Source organism: Artibeus jamaicensis, unplaced genomic scaffold (assembly GCF_021234435.1).
Source record: "Artibeus jamaicensis isolate MK-2021 breed Jamaican fruit bat unplaced genomic scaffold, CSHL_Jam_final scaffold_474, whole genome shotgun sequence".
In the NCBI taxonomy this organism is placed as follows: Eukaryota; Metazoa; Chordata; class Mammalia; order Chiroptera; family Phyllostomidae; genus Artibeus; species Artibeus jamaicensis.
The window spans coordinates 30,285,313-30,305,359 of NW_026522046.1; the positions used below are offsets into that span (position 1 = coordinate 30,285,313).

Consider the following 20,047-nt stretch of genomic DNA (forward strand, 5'->3'; position numbering starts at 1 on the left):
TAAAATCATGATGATAATCTTTCCTCATGGCTAGATTTAGATTTCATTAGTTTCCACTTAGCCATGAACAGATATGAGATAATGTGAAGAAAGATAGGTCATTCAGAACACAGATCTTTCTTAACAGGACTTTATATAAATAATGAATTATTTAGTTATTTCTTCCTTCATGGTTCATTTCCAGGTTGCCTCCCTTAAAGGGGAACTGTTCTATGAGAAGCAACATCATCTGACAGAGAGGAACCCTACTTTGGGATGATAAACTTGGCTTTTTTTTCTCTAAAACCCTTTTTTTTTTTTTTAATTTGGTCCATTTGGTAAGCTAACACTGCTTAATTATAAAAGCTTCTTGGGACTGGGAGATGTTACTAGACTTATTTTCAGTCTAAGAACAATTTTAGAATATTAGATGAACAAAGATATCTGAAAGCAAATTATCGTCTGAATGCAGTAACATGGGAAGAATGAATTACAGATGTAATTTATCCATCACAAGCACATCCTAAACACTGATTATGTCCATGCTTGTGCAGAAAATTGAAGATGATAGAAAAGCGTCCCAGCTTTTCTAACTTTAATTTTCCATGTTTTGCTTTGTGTGATTTACTGTCAACTATTAACACAGATGCTTCCTGCCTTATTTGAGAACAGCCCGGGCTTAAGCATAAGTGATGTGAAATCCAGAAGTCTACACACTACGTCTGAATTTTATGCAAAGAGATAAACTCCAACTTAAGATGTCTTGCATCATATAAGGTCTTGAGAACACAGGGTGTTGGCTATCAATAATCAGTAAGTCTTAACCTAACATTACCAAAACTTAAAATACGTATAAATATTGTTAAATAAATCAAGATACTGGCAAAAGAATGCTAAGCCTGAAACTGCAACCTAGGATTAAAATACAGGGGTTTCCCAACTGACCAATGATGAGCCAGAGATGGCTGCCCCAGTCTGGTGGCCTCTGGCCCTGAGAACTCTCATACTGGGACCCCCTCTACTTCTTCTCTTCCCATTTGTGGTCTCAGAATTAGTTGTTGTGAGAGGGAAGAGAAAAGAAAGAGGAAAGACAAACCACCAGAGATATTTCTCTTCCCTTTCCTTAAGTTCCTCTCCTACTGACCCTCCGACTACCCCTGAGAAGCTACCCCTCCAGACTGCACCCCCACCACCCAACACACTGGGCCCTACTAGCAATTAGCCCCTGGGGATTGAGTTTTAATATCTGCCTTCTCACCTATCACATCCTAAATGTCCTTCTTCTCCCATCTGCTTCTTTTTCTGCTGATCCCTTGATTATATTCTGCGATAAAAGGGGCCCCCACAATATTTTTTTAGTTCGATGTGTTCACTATTTACCTATTTCCACATTGCTACTACTTATTAGAAAGCAAGAGTGTCAAAACAATAGCCACACTTTTGAAAATTTAAGAAGAGAAGGGAGCCCAGGGGCCACTTGGCTCAGTTTGTTGGACTGTCAGTCCGTGCACCCCAGGGTTGCCAGTTCTATCCCGTCGGGGCACATGCCCTACCTCCTGGGTGGAGGGCATACTGGTGGCAACCAATCAGTGTTTTCCTCTCACATCATATTTCTCTTTCTCTGCCCTCCGCCCCTTCTTCTTTCTCTCTAAAATCAGTGGAAACATGTCCTCAGGTGAGGAGAAGGAAGGGAGAGAGGGAGGGAGGGAGGGAGGGAGGGAGGGAGGGAGGGAGGGAGGGAGGGAGGAAAGGAGAGAGGGAGGGAGGGAGGAAGGGAGAGGGAAGCTGTTTTTTAATATTAAGTTCCATGGTAAACCCGACTCAGGATTAACAAGCCATATATTTAAGAAGGAAGCGGGCTCTTCGGAAAAAAGGAAAGAGGTTATTTGGAAGACATATTGACGAGGAAGTGTTCCCATCCCGGGAAAGCTCTGGACTGCACCCCTCACCCCTACCCTGTCTTCAGACCCTGCGGATTCTGCGTGTCTGTCCTGTGCAAAGGGAACAGAGCCAGGGAACAGGGGCAGCCCAGACTGGGAGCTGCAGAAAACTCCTGCACTGACTTGCAGAAAGGGTCTCAGGAGTTTGAGAAAGGCCACTGCCTTTGCATTAGGCCAACGGGAATTTCTGGAGCCCCACACTGAAACCTGAAATACGCCTTTTCCATAGAAATGTTTTGACAAAAGCAGTTGGGGCCTATGACGCTAGCAGTACTTAAGATTTATGGTAAGATGCTACTCATAATGCTTCTGTAGAGCCTCCCAAGTTTAATTAATCACCAGGGTTTCAGGGTACTGTTTGTACAGGACTATAACTCAAGCATCCTATCGTTACTTTGGCTTCCCAGGGTTGGCCTAATGACTTAACCACATTGCTTCTGTGGGAAAATGCTTCCTTTGAAACCACTGAAATTTTGGAATATGCCCTTTTCTAATACATTGGGAGGCAGCTGTATAGCTTACACAGGGACTACTTATTGAAACTGATTAATTTACCACCTTTTTCCTATATGGCCATGTATTTAGAGAAGATATATAATCTTCGAAAGTTGGTAGCAGTGTTCTTGCTGCTATCTTGTGAACACCCATTGATTTATTTGTTGAATTAAAATAGATTTATTTTTGAGTATGTGCTCTTTTAGGTCCTGTGCCATAAATGTGCCTTAAACGTTAAGTTTTATTCTTAAGCACTGCTATTGAGATGTTGTCTTGGTTGAATCCTTAGCATGTAGATATATAAATTAAGAAGCAATGTTTTATAGAAAGGTGATTAAAAGTGGAGGCTATGAAGTCACAGTACCAGGTTTGGACTCTTATGTTTTACTGGCTTAGTGACCTCGTGCATATCGCCTGACTTTGCACTTTAGTGTGGCCATCTGTGAAATGGTACTAATAAAGTTAACTTTCTCAAAGAGTTTTTGTGAGGATTAAAGCCTATAAAACAAACAAACAAACAAACAACTCCCTGGCTGGCATAGCTCAATGGATTGAGCGCGGGCCTGCAAACCAGATGATTGCGGTTCGATTCCCAGTCAGGGCACATGCCTGGGTTGCAGGCCAGTTCCCAGCAGGTGATGCATGAGGGGCAACCATACATTGATGTTTCCTCCCTCTCTCCTTCCCTTCCCCTCTAAAGGTAAATAAATAAAATAGTAAAAAAAAAAACTGAAAATACTAACCAGCATATAGTAAGTACGGTAAATATTAACTCATTTTATTTCAGAGGAATAAAAACAAATACATTTGTAGAAGCACAAATAGGTATCAGAAAAACTACAGACTCTTTTTTTCACATAAAATCACTTGAAATCTGCTTTTATGACATACATTCCTGTTATAATTACATAACTGTTTACATAAATATGCATTGCAATAAGAAAAATAGCTCTGGCTGCTGTAGCTCAGTGGACTGAAGACAAGGTGCAAATCAAAGGGTTGCGAGTTCAATTCCTGGTCAGGGCACATGCCTGTGCTGTGGGCCAGGTCCCCAGTGGGAGCCACATAAACGGCAACCACACACTGATGGTTCTCTCCCTCTCTTTCTCCCTTCCTTCCCCCTCTCTCTAAAACAAATGAATTAAAAAAATTTTAAAGTATTAAAGGAAAATAAAAATCGAAGCAATTTTCTTTTTCTACTGATGTAAAAATCAATCCATTTATGACATGCCAGGTTTTATTGACTAATTATATCATAATTTGAAAGATAAGAAAAAGAAAACTGGTTAAGCAAAGTGATGACAGGTTTGCCAAGAGAAGATGATACAAGTTTCTCTTAAGCAGTGGTGTCCCCTCAGCAACCCCTTATACCCAGGTGTTTCTCAGGGAGAGTTACTTGATTCTGGAAGTTTTCTGTGCAAAAAAAGTTTAAGTCTCCCATCCCAGTGACTGGCCTCCTGAACATCCGTTCTCCCCTTCAACCCTATCTACCAAAGGCCTGATTCTAACCCCAGCAACAATGTAAAGACTACAGTTCCCAGCTTTTCTTGCTTCCAAAATCAGCCAATGAAAGACCAGGAATAATCACTGGGTGAAATTTAAAGGATCTTTATTAAAAGGAGCCTAAATGAGCTTCTTCCCGCCTCCCAGAACTGCAGACATGATGGCTGGCACTGCAGCAGCCATCTTGCATATTGGAAATAACCCCAGTGTTGAAAGTCACGTGCTCCTCAGGAACGAAGGGTGAAGAAACCTTGTTCTAATGACTATGGAGTCATCATATAGGCCTGGACAACAGACTGAAAGAGAAACCCTTAGTTTGCCTATGCCACGTGTGGCCGGGGGGCATCTCTGTTACTACACGCTGAATGTAAGGGGGAGATATCTCCGATAATCAGTGCTTAATGTAATTCCTTGAAGATGAAAATGTCTAAATCATTTTTGTGTGACTCTGGAGAAAAGTGTAAAGAGGGATCAGAACTAAAGGTTAGGAAGCTGAACAGTGAGGAAGCTAGAAAGAACTCAAGAGATAAAACACATGAAAAAAAACCGAGGTCAGAGATGACCAAGGTCAAAGGTACCCAGGAGACAGCCTTCCAAACAAATTGTGATGTATTAGGGTTGTAACTATCAGTATTTCTCAAAACAGAAGTCCTTATAATATAGAAACTTTGATCTCTAACAAATCAAACTCTATCTCAAAATGAAAATCATTCAAAAATGTGCCAGAGAATATGAAAAATGCTGTATATAATGTGCATTTGATGTTATATGTAAAAAATAGTATTAGATTAAAAATTGCATTCATTATAAATGAATATTGGAGTAAGAAGCTCTTACAATTACTCTTGAGTACAGTGAAATTCATGGAGAAGTCACTATTCTAATAATCTATTATAATTCAAACAACTGTCTTTCATTTTAGTTGTTCTGAATGAAGTTTCTACACATCCTTAACTACCATTAGTGATAAACTGAATCTACCTGTTTAGTCACCCATTTCCACTAACTGTCATAATTTATGCAATGTTCCATGTTCTGTTAACCCAGAACACAGCTCCTCTAAGTAAAATCATGGCATGTGTTCCTGCTAAAGTTTAAAAAAATAAGAGCCCTCAAAATTTCCTCAATCCGATTTCTGTGTAAGAAAATAACCAGCTTTGTCTAAGTCTGACATTGCTCGGCATGAAAGATAACGGGTTACGGATGCTGCTAACAAGTCCTCTATTTATCCTTGGCAAGGAAAATGACAGCATAAGCTTCCCAAACTAGTTCCCGAGGTGTGTGTGCTGAGTCTAAGAAACCTCCAATCTCTCCCCTCTCGGGCGAGCTGGGCAGACGTCACTCACTTCCTGACCAGAAGATTTACCCCGCGCTGCCTGAACTCTGAAGTCAGTAACTGCCTTGTGCATGGAATCATTCTGAGACTATTTGTGGAATCAGAACGTTGTGTATGTTTAGAAGTCTGAATTACAATCAAAGGTTGAACTCAACTGCAGGTGCCACATCGCTCCAGGTTTACATTGTTTTTAGTTTGTCACACAGAATCAAATCAAGGTTTAAGTGAGAAAAAGTAAAAAGAGAAGCAGCGTATCAAAATCGTATGGAAGGAAACAAATCAACTAGTTCTAGAATTAGTGCCTTAAGTAGCATGATCTGAAACCTGACTTGAAATTTGTCCAAAAGTTTAAAAATTAAAACAGTATTTTTCTTAAAAAAAAAAAAAAATCTAACTATAAGAATGTAAATGGGGCCCTGGGGCCCTGGCCAGTGTGGCTTAGTTGGTTGGAGTGTCTTCCCGTAACCAAAAGGTTGTGGGTTCGATCCCGAGCCAGGGCACATGCCTAGCTTGTGGGTCCTTCCCCAGTCCTGGTGGGTACAGTCCCCAATCTGGGCACATATAGGAGGCAACCAGTCAACGTTTCTCCTTCCTCCCTCCCTTCCTCTCCTTCCTCTCTCTCTAAAAGCAATGAAAAAAATGTTCTCTAGTGAGGAAGAATTAATTTTTTAAAAGCATGTAAATAGGTAAATGAATAGTTTTATTGCCAAAGCAGATACAAGTTGAGAATTCCATTAAAGAAAGGTCAACATCGATGACATCACAGCACATGCCCAGGGCATTCTTTACAACGCCATGAACTTCCTGCCTAAAGAAAACAACTGGAAATGAGACAGGACACACTGCTACACAAGTTACGCCTCACAGTCAGTTCACCTTACGGGGAAACGAGGAAGTCCTGTGTCAACCTGTCACTGAAAGTCATATTGAATATGTTCCTATCTATAGTACAATATGTCAAAGTTTTAATATCACACCGCATCAGCCATCAGCAAACAATAACACCAACAAAACACTTGGAAAAAGTTATTCCAATTAGGAGCCCACCAGGTCAAAGCTGTCATTGAAAATTGAATGTTTAGTCTGAAACTTGCAAATATCATTTTGTCAGGTTATCGATGAAGCTGGCTGAAAAAATAGGACGAGAAGGCTGTTCTGCAGGTTTACGAAGAGCAGCGCAGTTGCAGACACACTGCTGACAATGGAGGACCTTCTAAAATTGAACCGTGAAAACCTTCAGGACCACTTCATAATGTCCAGCTATGCGAGCCTGCTCCTGTGTGAGCACCTAAAGACTCGATCTGCCAGAATGACTTTGAGTTTTCCAGTCATTCCTTCACCTGGTGTTTACTTGTTTGTGTCTTCTACAAGCCGATTTCTGTACTTTGTATACATATGCTTCAAGGTCTTCACTTACACTTTAAATGCGTTCACTCAGTGCCCTTGATTTCGGGCCCCACCGCAGTGCAAGCTGATCTCTGATGTATCTGATAAGTGTGATTGGCTGTGCTGTCTAGAGTAATTATCTTAAACAAAACTGCCTAATTTGATAAGAGGGTTTGCCTAAGTGACAAGGGCTTTCAAATATAAGAGTTTTGCTACATTTTTGGAAAATAAATAATAAACATAAAGGCTGTATCTCCTCACCCCGAGCAAACTGGAAAATGAACAGTATTTGAAAAAGAAAAATCAAGAAACAATAGTCGATTTCTGTTAATCATATGATGACAGCTTTTTTCATAATACAAATACCTTGACATCATATTAAAATACATCCTGTAGGCGCCTTTATATCAACTACCTAAATTTTAGTTGAGAGATTGCTACCAAAAAAAATTGGTAACTTGGCATTAACAATTAACTAAATAATCATTTCTGATATATAATGTTCTAATGGCAGCTTGCAGGGTTAATATTTTTCTTTCAACTTTTTCTGTTTTGTCATCTCAGAAACCACAAGAAAAAATTCTTTCCCAGCATAAAATACCTTTTCAAATGTTCAGAATTTATGAAGTAGCTAAAACCCTTAAATTTATAGTTTTGCAAGCAATTTGATTCTCAATTTTAATACACTCTTAGGCTGCTATACATTAAGACTGCAAGTCTAAAAGAAATTGAATGAGAAAAATTAAGTCCTTAAAATACTGTTTAATTTATGAACCAGTGCACATTATTATAGCTTTAGCTCTCTTATTATTATCATTCTATTTCTAATATATTATATATGTGTGTATATGTACATACATATATATATATATTCCTCATCATCATGCTTTCTCATTTTACTTAACACATTTATTGTGATATAGAATTCTGTTTTCATATAGAAAATTTAATCTAGGTTGTTTAAATTTTAAAATCACCAATATGCAACTAAAATACAATTGGCTAATTTTCTTCCTTACTGCCTTTAGTAATCTGCCACTTGATTTCTTTTACATAAATACTCTTTTGAACTATTTGACTTCTGTTTTTAATGAAACAAATTCTCCTCTTCTAAGCAGAAGTCTGCTCTGAACGTAAGTCACCTGGGAGCCTGGCCAAAGTCTGAACAGCACAGCTGAAGGGTAGGGCCATTTCAGGGCCATTTCACAGGGTCCTCTCGCGGAGGGTTGCTTTGCTTTGCTAACTTGCTAAAAATAGTAGATGACACAGGCTACCTCCATCTCATGGCTCAAGAACTCAGAGAAGGCTGGACTGTGGGTTGTAGCAACACACAGAACACATTTTATTAAAGAAGTCAGGATATTACAAGTTTTCTAAATTCCTTCCGTTTACTCTCTGAGACAATACAGATGATCCTGCAGTTACTGGCATGGAAATCTCATAATGCTCCCAAATTTCAGAACTTCAAGCATGAGTCACAGAGTTACTTTAACTGTTTTAAAATATGTTTTTGATTTATTTTAGCCACAAAATTGAACACAGGAAGACTACTATATAAAAGGTAGGATCCTAAAGACTGTATTAAGAATCACATGTGTTAGAAATATATATTAAAAAAAAACATGAGTTTTGAAATATGAGTACTTAAATTACATATTAAAATTTTAAATTAATTCTTAACATAGGTATTTCTCGCACATTTAAGGAGCTATTGTTCTGGGAATGAAGTGTCACCATAAGCACATTTGAGTTTTTCTCCTCTTATTCAAATCCAAATATGTTACCAAGTGTTAGACTAGAAATGAAATTTCAGCTTTCCTTAGCAAGCCATTGAATAAGGCCAAAGTCTGCAATGAAGAGCTGCTAAAATGAGTTCATTTCATAGGTAAATTAAAAATCTTAGAATTATTTGCTGTTTAAAAAAAAAAAAAGCCCTTGATGTGGCAGTCAGATTCTGTCAGCCACACAGCATGTCTTTGAGCAGGCTGCTCACTGCTTTACTCAAAGGGGGACTGTTCTGCCGCCACGAGTGAGCTGCGACTACAAAAATATTTTGAGGTGGAAAAATAGCAACTGAATTTTAATGTTTCACAATGTTTCCAAATGCTGTGGAGGCAAGTCTTCTGTGAAACCACTCAATGTCACAGCCAAGCTAAATGTCCTTCATTTTGCAGCTACGAGCGCACCATCAACTGTCTGTAGGATTAAAAATTGGATTTACTAGTAATTGGGTCAAAACAGGGTTACTTATGGACACAGCTGTTTACCGACAACAGTAATTAGCCCTTTGCCCCTCATTTTATCTGTCCCAGTTTCTAATTACACCTAAATTCTATCAGCATGAACTTAGGAATCACGTTCACAAAGGTCCGGCCACTGTGCCCTTCACTGATGCCTTCAGAGAAAAGGGGGGGAAATGATCATTTATAACTTTTGCTAACTGATCCTTAGGACTATGACATTAAGAATAATCTAACACTGTAAATTATGTTTGCTGTTGTTAATCCCTCCTTTTTAATCCTAGTCTAAAGATAATATCCTTGTTAAGAGTTTTGGGAGAAAACTTTATTAGCAAAGTGAGCACCCCAATCTGGACCAAAAAGCAATCAACTGAAATAGTTAACTCTTAAATTAACTCAACAACATCAGGGTGAATTATGTGTTAACTTATGAGCTAACTATTTCAGTTAATATACCCCTATATTATTAGGGACAGCATGATTATTATAGTACTATTTTTTTTTTTGCAAAACAAAAGATAAATCTCTAACACTTTTACTTCCTTATACATGTAGAGATGACAGAGATCCCCATCTCAAAGGTTCAAAAGGGAATAATATTGGCAGGTTAGGGTTCAAAGGCAACTGAACTAAACCAAAACAGAGAGAGTACCCAGGAATCTTCACAGTTCTAGACTTGACCTTGTATGTCAAAATAAAGACATGTACACTGTCTCTTAAAAGACCCATTTTCAAACCTGATACTGGAGTACAAGGGCATTTTTGAATGTCTAGATATACTACAGTGAATCTTTTAGTGTGATGGTGCCCAGAAAAGCTAACTTCTAACATTTCGAGCTGAGACTGTTACAAATAAATAAATAATTGGGGTCTAACAGAAAATAAACAGGTAAGGTCCTTCAGCTAGAATTTTGGAAGCTAAAAAATTTCAATTAATAATAGTGGTTAAGAGTTTCAACTTATTTATAAAACTCACATTCAAGGTTTATGACTCAGATAGAATACTATAGCAGCAGTTCAGAACCTTACTTCTAATTATATTTTCTACAAGATGCATTGCTTCTGGTCTTAAAATAATATGCTCATACAATCAGAAGGCAACCCATAACATCAAAATATTAATGTAAAACATCTATCCAAGTTTAGCTCACTTACTGTTGGCTATTCCTTCACAACAATACTGCACCTTTAGAAACAAGTAAAATCAAATCGTCTTCATAAAGCTACTGCATGGCCTTGTACATAACCTATGCACATGCTAACACACACGCAGTATCTACATTTCCTACTCCTAGAGATAGACACTGACTTTGTTATTACAGACACTGACTTATTCCTCAGCTAAAAAGCACGCTGAGACTTTCTGCTCTAGGAAAGAAAAATTGTAGCATTAGAGGACTGATAAAGTTACTCATAACAAACAAGTTTGGCCAAACTTGATTCTATCACTACTCAAAGTCTCCCCCACCCCCAACATCATCAACAAGAACACACCGTATAAACTAAACTATTAACAAAGCAACCCACAATTCCAAAATCAGTGAACTCTACGTCCATATCCCCCTTTATTCATTTACTGCATATCCTTAAAATAATATATAACATTTACTCACTTTCAATGAGTCAAAGCAGGCGATTACTCGTCCATTTTCAACTTGGCAGCTTTTCGAAGGGTGTGCAAATTTACATTCCGTGTCTGGCCGTGAGCAAGTCCCCCTTTGGAACTCTCTACATACTTCCAGTGTGAGCCATTTTGTGTCCCGAATTGGTGTGACACTGACGGCCATGTTTAGATTTTACAGGTAGTTAAAATTTTCAGTGAAACCAACAAACCCAACCCCCCCAAAAAAGAGCAACAACCAAAAAAAAGCTGAACTGATAAAACTGTAAAACGATGATGAAAATGTCCCCTCCAAAATGCTTTCCCCCGCTCCCTGCTTTAAAAGTACATGGAAAATTGGGTTGTCAATATCAAGGAAAAGATCTCCCACTAGAAATTCACAGCATGGAAACTGTTAATTCAAAGAGGTTTTGGTTTTTAGACAAATACTAGGATCTTAAGTAGATGAATGTTTAAAAGTAGGGCCTCGAATCAGCCTTGTGCTCTCAGTGACCCCTTCCCAGTGCCAATTTGGAGCCCAAAATGCAAGCATGAAAACGTGGCAGACCCCTGGACACCGATTCTCCAAGCTGCTCTCAGCAAAGTTGTCTGAAAGGGAACCTCCTCACAGCTGAATTTGCAATGGAGTTTGGTGGTGCAATCGGTATTGATTAGTTTGGCATAGACAGATGCAGCAGTTTAGAGCAAAATCGAGAAAATAAATTTTTTTTCCTCCTTGATTTCCTGGCAGAAGATATCTTACTCTTTCAGCAAACTTTTCTTTTAAAACTAAAGCAGCCTAGGGCAATGCCAGATACTTAGAGCTTTTCTCTTGATTATAAGTAGAAATGGGGGTGTCTGGGCTAGAGGTGGAGGGTGGATGTGCTGTCGTCACAGTCTAGCTGGCAGCAAGCAAGGCAAAAGCAGAGACTGCTCTAGAAGCGGTTCCAAGCAGCAGAGACGTCAGGAAAGGCACTTCTTAGTACCAACCTGTAGAAAAAAGAGATAGGTTAAGATTTACTAAGTAGCACTTCACTGATGTCCTACAGTATCACAACCTTACCATGTGCTACCAGACTAAGTCATATTCATGTCAGCCTGCTCTCTCTCGCCCTCGCTCTCTCACACTCACGCACACACACACACACACGCACACACAGTACTTACAGTGAGGCATATTGCAGCCAGCCATCGTAGATTTATTAAAAAAAGGGGCCGTTTCCCCTTGTGAAGCAATGCATGATAGAGAGATAACCAATCACAGATAGTGTTGCAGCAATATTCTGGGCAGAAAGCCAATAGTGTGGGTTGTCTTATGAAAGGTCGCGCCTGTCAGACGTTCATTACTATGCTATAAGCACAGAAAATGTCCATCAGATGTGACTTATTCCACTGCAAGAGGACGAGCATGTGGGTTTTGAATTTACCCAACATGCAGTTAGTGGACTAAACCATGTTAGTTTCAAAACAGCTTCTAAAACAAGTCCCAGCACTTGAAGATCATGACCCGTTGCAGGGTGGGGGGAAAGCAAGGTTTCAAAAATTGCAGCTGACTTCCAAGCTGCTTTCCCTCCGGCTCTGCTCAGGGACGGGCACTGAACAGCCTGCTCCTGCTGTCCTGACACGTGAATAAAAAAGGAAAGGGGTGTTTACAAATGGTACATTCTCCTGACCTATCCAATTCACTTCCTTCTCAAGCCCAAGTCCTGCCCCTCCACTGAAAGCAGCACTCATACTGTAAAACTATTCCATTCAGCCGGCAGACACTTTGTCAATATATCACAGGCAGGCGAGGTATGAACAAAAGCATCCTTTATTCGAACATTTTTTAAGCAGAAGCTGAGGTCATGTGGGGAAAATAAGGAGTGCAGTGTTGTCAGTGTGTCTGGCAAATCTGAAGTCAACCTCAAGGGAGAAAGTGATTCCATCACAGAAACATTAAATATTAAGTGAGCAATTTGATTTGGGCAGCGTGATGCACTTCAGGGGTATGAGTGAAACCGGAGGGTGGGGGCTGGGGGATCCCCGATTGCCTAATGAGCCATTACCTAGGCACTACCAGGCTGCTATAGCAAGGCATCTTTGCTTTTAGCAACTTACTTTCTCTTTCAATCAGATGGAAAAACTCTCAGAAAATGCTCAGTAGTTACAGAAACAGAAGTATATTATCTTTCCCTTATGAATGTTACCAACAGAGTAAACAAAGGTTTAGTAACTCTAAAAGTTTTACATCCACAGAGGCAATGACACAGTATAATAAGTAGTGATTGATTACATTTCTTCAAGGGTCCAAAGTGGTCGATTGGTGTATGGTACATTTATAACTTGGGCATCAGAATATGGAATATAATATAGAATATACAACTGAATCAGGATATAGAATATGGATATACATTATATGCATATAAACATGAACATCTGGCAATTTTTTTTGAACTTATTTTAGGATTAATACCATCATTCTTAACGTTAATTTTTTTAAACTACCAGATACGTGGCTTGGACAATATTCAAATAAAGACTATAATATTTGAGAAAGATGAAAAAAAACCCAACTCATACTGATGTTCAGGAAATGTTTTTGTTTTCAAAATTTTTCTAGTCCTAATTCCTAGTTCTTTAAAAAAGAAAAAGAAACAGAAGTCAAGTCCGCCGTAAACACTAAGATCCATCCACCTTCCTGAATCTGTCTAATCAGAGTCTCTCAGCTACTTCCTGCCTTGAGCAATTACCACACACGAGTCAACGCATCTCTTCTGTCCTTCCTTCCAGGGTCCTGAAATGCCTCCCCTGCAATCATTCACTTCCTTCAGAAGCCAGCAAAGGGGTCACTTTCTCCACGAAGCTTCCAAGACATCAACTTCCATCTCCCCCCAGTCATACATTAACACCTCCTCCTCTGAATCAGGACTCCGCATCCCGGCACAGCGTTCAACTTCCTTACGTACCTGACCCACTAGACTTCTTGTTCCCAGGGGCAGAAACAATCTCATTGCTCTCAGTAACCCTAGCAGAATAATGAAGAGTAGGTAGATCGCTACAAATGTGGGTGAATCAAATGATGGATCACTGTATCTGGACTGGAATTACCTCCAGGGCACAAAAACACACACACATATGAACACACCCATATAAACATATATATGAACACAGCTCATGAATGCAATCACATACTTGGACGGACACACACACCCACCACTGCTGGTATGAATTACTATCTTCCTGGGTCCCACTGCCTGGGAATCGCCCCGCCCTGGACAGCTCCCTGGCACATTTCACACAGCAGCTCTTCTAAAACCCCAGCCCTCTGCAGCGCCCCCTCTTCCGTGTTCCCCCCACTATCTGCATGGCACGATCTTACAGGTCACAAATAGTTCGTAGTCCGAACAGCGGCCCGTGGGCACGAATCTTCTCTCATTTTCCCGCCACCCAACTTCAGACGTTCGATATCTTCTCAGCCTCCCAGTTTTCCCTTCTCCTGCCCACAGCGGAGCTTCCTTCCACCTTCACACCCCTTCTCGTGACTTCTTTCCCTTTGTACTCCCTCTCTATATGAATGCTCCACCTTTCCCTCGTTTTTTTTGTAGCCCTTGGAGGGATGTAGTAACTGCAAAACGGAGGTGGTGGCCTGGCGGGAGCGAGGAAACCCTACCTAGCTGTGCGACCTCCTCTCCCGGACGCTCTCAATCCGGCGATCCCAGACAAATGTCAAGTGGGGGTGTCCAGCCCACAGCCCCTGGGCCACATGAGGTCCAGGATGGCTATGAATTTTGTGGCCCAATCGCAAAATCACAAAATTGGTTTCAGTAAAAATCCCTCACTGAAACGATTATGGGGTGTTTTCATTGTCTGTGCATTTTACGTGTGGCCCTAGAAGACTCTTCTTCCAGCGTGGCCCAGAGACACGGAAAGGCTGGGCACCTCAGGTGTCCTCTGCCTGTGCTGAATTCCGGCTTCTCCCTCTCGTTCACCTTGGCGTCTGTATCCGTGTGACCCTCACGCCCATCTGCTCAGCAGCCGCCATTGACACTCCATAAAGGCCAAATCCAGAGGCTGCTTGTCCTCTTGTGCCACTTACAATGCCCTCTTTTTTTTAAGTTTATCTTTTAATTACAGCGTGCATCCCCTATTATTTTATATTAGTTCCAGGCCACAGAATAGTGGTTACACAGGGCAGTCCACTGATACTTCCAGTGCCTCCCGACAACACACACGGTACACTCCCTAGGCTGCACTCCACCTCTCTGTGACTGTTCTGCAACTACCAATCTGCATGTCTTCATCCCTTCATCTTCTACACCCAGACCCCCCCAGCCCGCTCCTCACTGGCCACCATCAGTCTGGAACTTTCTCTTTCTTGAACCCTCCCCCTTGTCTTGAACAGACACATGGCACCCTTTCGGTTTCTCCCAGGGCTGCACTCCAACACCCTCCATCTCAGAACAGCAGTTCTCCGCCTTCGCTATCGTGTGGCACACGTAAACTAATCACTAAGATTCTGTGGCACACCCCGAAATATCTGTTTTGCCCACCTGCCAAAAAAGTAGGTATAATTTTAACTTATTCACGCCAGATGGCTATTGTGTTGGCTGCTGTCATTTCTCCCCTCAACAATCTGAGGGGAAAGAGGTCGGTGTCCCTGGCTTACGTAGTCAGGTACTGGGTGGTTTGAACACTCTGCGGCACACCGGTTGAAAATCGCTCTTAAAAAGGGTCAGCGAGGAGCCAGAAGGGCTCCAGGCACAAGCCACGTTGCTGTGAGCTCCTGGGGCTCCTGACACGCTAACCCTTTGTTTGCTTTGACTCGCACTTCCTCGCCCTTCCACTTGGCAAATCCCTCATCCTTGTTTAAGTTGCTGTTCAAACAGTACCTTCTCAATAAGGCTGGGCCTGCGCTGGTAAACATCGGTCCACCTCGGAATATGCCGGGTACTTTGTATCTCTTGGTTCCACTGTCCCTCAGCTTACAAATTCCCTGACGACAGGGAGTATCCCACTTTTTTTACCCAGTGCCTAGAACATAATAGTTTTTTTTAAATGTTTGATAAATAAATTTCAAACTGATAGTGATAAACATGTATGTGACCACATGCGAATGCATCCCCAATGCCAAGGAAATGCCGCAGCACCACCCTCGGGGTCCACACGGGTGGGGAGGAGAACGGCACTAATACAACTAACCTCACGGCTCGGCGGCTACATGAAAATACAACTGCAAAACCCATTTCGAGTGTTGAGTGCTTTTCCTTTCTGCCATGTTACAGGCTTAGTCCATTTTAGGACAAAATATATTTTAATTACTAAAATGATGGCAAATGGGTGTTTGGGTCATTTTTAATTTCTATAGCAGGGAAATTCTATTGATTTCAAAAGGTATTATTGAAAGAATGATAGATATATTTGTACAGTGAAAAGCTATTTCATTATAAACCTTATAGGCAGGGATGATAATCCAATTATTTGCAATTAGCCAGGCCTGGACACAGCTCTCAAAACAGACACTAACCTTGACACACAGTTGGACGGGCCACCCCTGGTAAGAACACACTCCGGCCCCAGCACGGGCACAGGGCGGTGTCAAATCTAGATTACGTTTTATAAACTGACTTGAATAAACTGCTGATATTAGATTATCGCTCTCTTTACTTGAATAAAAGAATTTCAGGAAAGACTGAAAAACCTTTTCAAAACTGAGTATATTGCTAAATTAAGATTCTATAGGATTTGGATTAATACTGAATTCCCCAAACATGACCTCAACCAGTAACAAATTTTTGTTCTATAGAACAACACTGAAACGCGTTTGGATAATGGTCAGATTGTGAGAATTCTTGAAAACATACCTGCCCTAGAAATAAGTGTTGCTTGTACATAATTCTTACAGGAAATTCTGCTACTGCGAGGATATTTACAAACAGGCAAATTGAGTCTGAGGTCAATTTCTAACCTGTATAGTTTAACAGATTATAAACTTCCCTGAAAAACAAAAAAAAATTAGAAAATTTAATAGCTTTGCAGCGAGGATCAATCTATTTAAAACCTACCTGAAAACAAGTCCTTGCTCACCTGTTGATCAAATCCCAAACGCTCAGCTACACAGTCCCTCACATGACATTGGATGTTGTACGAAGGAGCATGTTCTGCCACAAGAACCAAAAACCAATTTCTCCCTGAACAATATCATAAATCACATATATTTTTTACTTTAAGATATGTGGGGGAAAATAAAAAGGAAAAATAGAGGAAAAGAAGTCAAGGAAAGGTTCAAGGATAGAGTTTTTAAAAAGCATAGGAAATTACTAATAATTATTCTTATAGTAATGGATACACATTAGCATTAAACTGACCTTACGTGAAGTGGACGGCTCCATATTAGTATCTACTTAAGGGCCAGACAAGTGTTTCAATAGAGGATAAAACAGACATGTTCAAGGAATGAGACCCAAGTTCTATTCTGGAGAACTGAATGGCTTCTAGGAACAAGGTTAAATTTCTTAATCATATATGTTCATGACTCATTTCAGTTGTTCTGAACCAAATCATAGGCAAACAGTTAACTGGGGATTTTAGGGGCTTTTTTTTATAGCTTTTGATTTTTTAAATAGGTTACATAGTGAGGAAGTTCACAATTGTTTGAGGGCCTATTTTATTTGAGTAAGACAATGTCAGTCTTAAGTGGAAGAGAAGTCTGATTGCCCCGTGTGCACCTGGGCAGGGGGGGCAAGAAGGAGCCCCTTGCCCCAAACCATAATTTCTCACCCCTCCCCTGGTATCAAAAAGTCCATGATTTGCAATGCATTACTTCAAGAATTTATTTAATAAACCATGAAGTAAATTTAGTAAGTAAATATTGTAAATAGATAGATAATAAAGCAGTAAAATTATTTGGAAAATTAGTAATGACTAAGTTGGCTCACAAAACAATTTTGCCTAGGGTTTGTCCCAAATACTACCAGAGGGTTCAGTACACAACCAACGAAGCATTTTGGAGGCTGTACGGCCATTTCTCCACTCACTAAGTTACCAAACAGAGTAGCAAAGCTGTTATTTATTATATAGGGAAACACTGTGCTCTGAATGGTTACTGCAGCCTTCAGCAGCATTCAAGTCCATAGAACAGAAAGCTGAGGTCAGTGTTTCTCAGCCAGAGGTAAGCACACCACCGCCAGCACCAGGGCAATTGTAAGTGATACGGAAACAACCTAATTTTAACATGCATCAGAATGCTAAAACGAGCCCATCACGCCTGTGATTACACAGACACTGCAGCTTAGGAAGAGGCTACAGTTGAATAAAAAGAACTTGAAAAATAAGACTAAGTAAATATATTGGCAAAAATCGCCAAGGAGATAATGCAAATGACTGGTTCTAGAAACACTGCTGAGAAAGTAAGGTAACTTTCAACCACACACCCTCTGCCATGGCAGGGCAGGGCGAGTGTCCGCTTGGCTGGCTGCTCTGACATTGCAAGGTGTGACGGGTGACAAGCTGCAGTCAGGAAGGGAAGGTTGTGGGGACCAACTCCAGTCATCTCAGGTCTGTCAAAGCACGCCTTTAAAATCTGATAGGTTTGACTCCCTAATCATCAGGCGGTCTCTTTCGGGAAGGGTAACAAAGGAGTGTTGGTTAGATGATGCCCGACTGCCAAAGATCAGAATCCCCAAAGCAACGCACTGAACTGCAGTCGAATTACGAAAGGATTATTGTCCCTTAAGTATTCATATTTAAGACGAAATAAAACATGAAGCCTCTACTCAGACTATGATTAAGAAGTCAATTCTGAATTGATTCCTCCATCAGGCAAAATTTTTCAATTTACAAGGCTTTAGGGCCATGAGAAGATAAATTGATCAGGATGGCTCAGCGCACTTTTTATACGATGTCACTAACTGCGTACCAGCGTCGGTCTTCATCCAGTCCCTGCCGCAGTATCTTCCTAGAAGCTCCCCCAGCACACTGTCAAAAGCGTCCCACCAGAGAACCTGAACACAGAGTGTCTCCCTCTCTCAAGAACAAATGAAAATGGCCAACAGATACATGAAAAGATGATCAACTTCACTAGCTGTAAGGAAAATGAAGGTCCAACCCACAATGAGACATCAGCTCTTGTCTTATTGAGTGGCTATTATCAATCAATCAGACAAGAAATAACAAGTGGTAGAGAGGATGTGGAGACCAGGGGACCCTCGTGCACTGGTGGTAGGAATGTAAATGGGTGCAGTCAGTATGGAAAACAGTATGGAAGCCCCTCAAAATATTCAGAATATATATTAGACTGGCCAAAATGTCCATTTAGTTTTTTCTATAAAATAAAAAATACATTTTTCATTTCATTAATAACTTTATTTATTTAGATATTTTGAGTATGTCGGCTATCTCCCACATGGTATAACACTGATTGTTCTCAATGTCTCCATTTGACCACTACTAACTTCAACTGGTCTACCCAAATGTAGAGTATTGCCCAGCAAGAAATCTCCAGCACGAAACTGCAAACCACTTTTGACATATTCCATCAGACACAGCACCTTCTTCATATATTGCGCAAATCTTTTTTTGTGTTAGAGTTGTGTCTTTTACCTTTCTTGAAATAATAAAGCATAATACGCTAAAAATGTTGCTTATTTGCTTTCATCTTCAATCTTAGAATGGCTGCACAAAACTCACCAATTTTGGTAAGTTTTTGTTTAAATGCACAGTTGATATGACAGCTGTCACAATACAATCTAACAACATTGTTTCAAATGAAGTTAAAGACAACTAAGCGCTACTAGAAACATCTTGTGGGGGGGGGGAAACAAATGAAAGTTTTGACCAACCCGACACACATAGACACACACACAAAGAAATAGTACTTAACCCTAAAAAATGACACACTGCCTTTTGTGACAACCTTCATGACTCTTCAGAGTATCCCACTAAGTGAAGTAAGTTAGGCAGAAAGGGGTAAAAACAATCATTTTGCTTACAGGTGTGATAGAAAACAAAAGGCAATCAACAAAATAAACCCACAAACACAGACAATAGTATGGTGGTTACCAGAGGAAAAAGAATTGAGGGGAGGATGAAGAGGGTAAAGGGGGTCAAGTGGTGACCTATCTCACTCTCTGCTTAGCATCTACCTTTGTCTTAAAAACATACGCTCCAGGACAGTGGCCATTGCCAGGCTAGTTCTCCATGAAACTGTCAGCATCTAATCAGTGCCTGGTCCAGAGCAGGCCAACGATCAATATGGGTGGCATGACTGAAGCTTTTCTCGGTGCATCTGAATTCTAGTTTATAAGGATTTCCTACAAGTTCCAACGTCTGGGATGCAGACACACCGGTGAATGCACTGGTGACACCACCTTCATGCTGAATGGAACCAGCATCAACCCCACCCAATGGGAAGAGCAGGCCCAATGAAGGTAACGCAGAGCCACCTGTATATGCCTCCTTAGTGGTGAAGTTGACGGAAGATGTCTTTTAGCCGCAGAATAACTGAAAACAGTTACGTGCAGCTTTGTACATTTAAAATATTTAAATAATTATCTGTGAATTTCTGACAAAATCAGCTTTAATTCTGGCA

At 40.5% G+C, this 20,047-nt stretch overlaps 1 protein-coding gene across 13 annotated transcripts in view; it reads right to left on the minus strand.

Moving 5' to 3' along the window:
* The window catches only part of MBNL1 (muscleblind like splicing regulator 1), a 188,813-nt gene that overhangs the window by 125,489 nt on the left and 43,277 nt on the right, over positions 1 to 20,047 (minus strand). For 8 of the 13 annotated variants that reach the window (XM_037141117.2, XM_037141122.2, XM_037141121.2 and 5 more), the window contains exon 2: positions 10,493 to 11,469. The exons of 3 other annotated variants lie outside the window; for them this stretch is intronic. In XM_037141117.2, the coding sequence (XP_036997012.1) occupies positions 10,493 to 10,666 (174 nt within the window). In that variant the 5' untranslated portion in view covers positions 10,667 to 11,469. Of the gene's footprint in view, positions 1 to 10,492; positions 11,470 to 11,646; positions 12,566 to 20,047 lie in introns of those variants that run through there. 2 more of the 13 variants (XM_037141118.2, XM_037141128.2) reach the window with 2 other exon arrangements.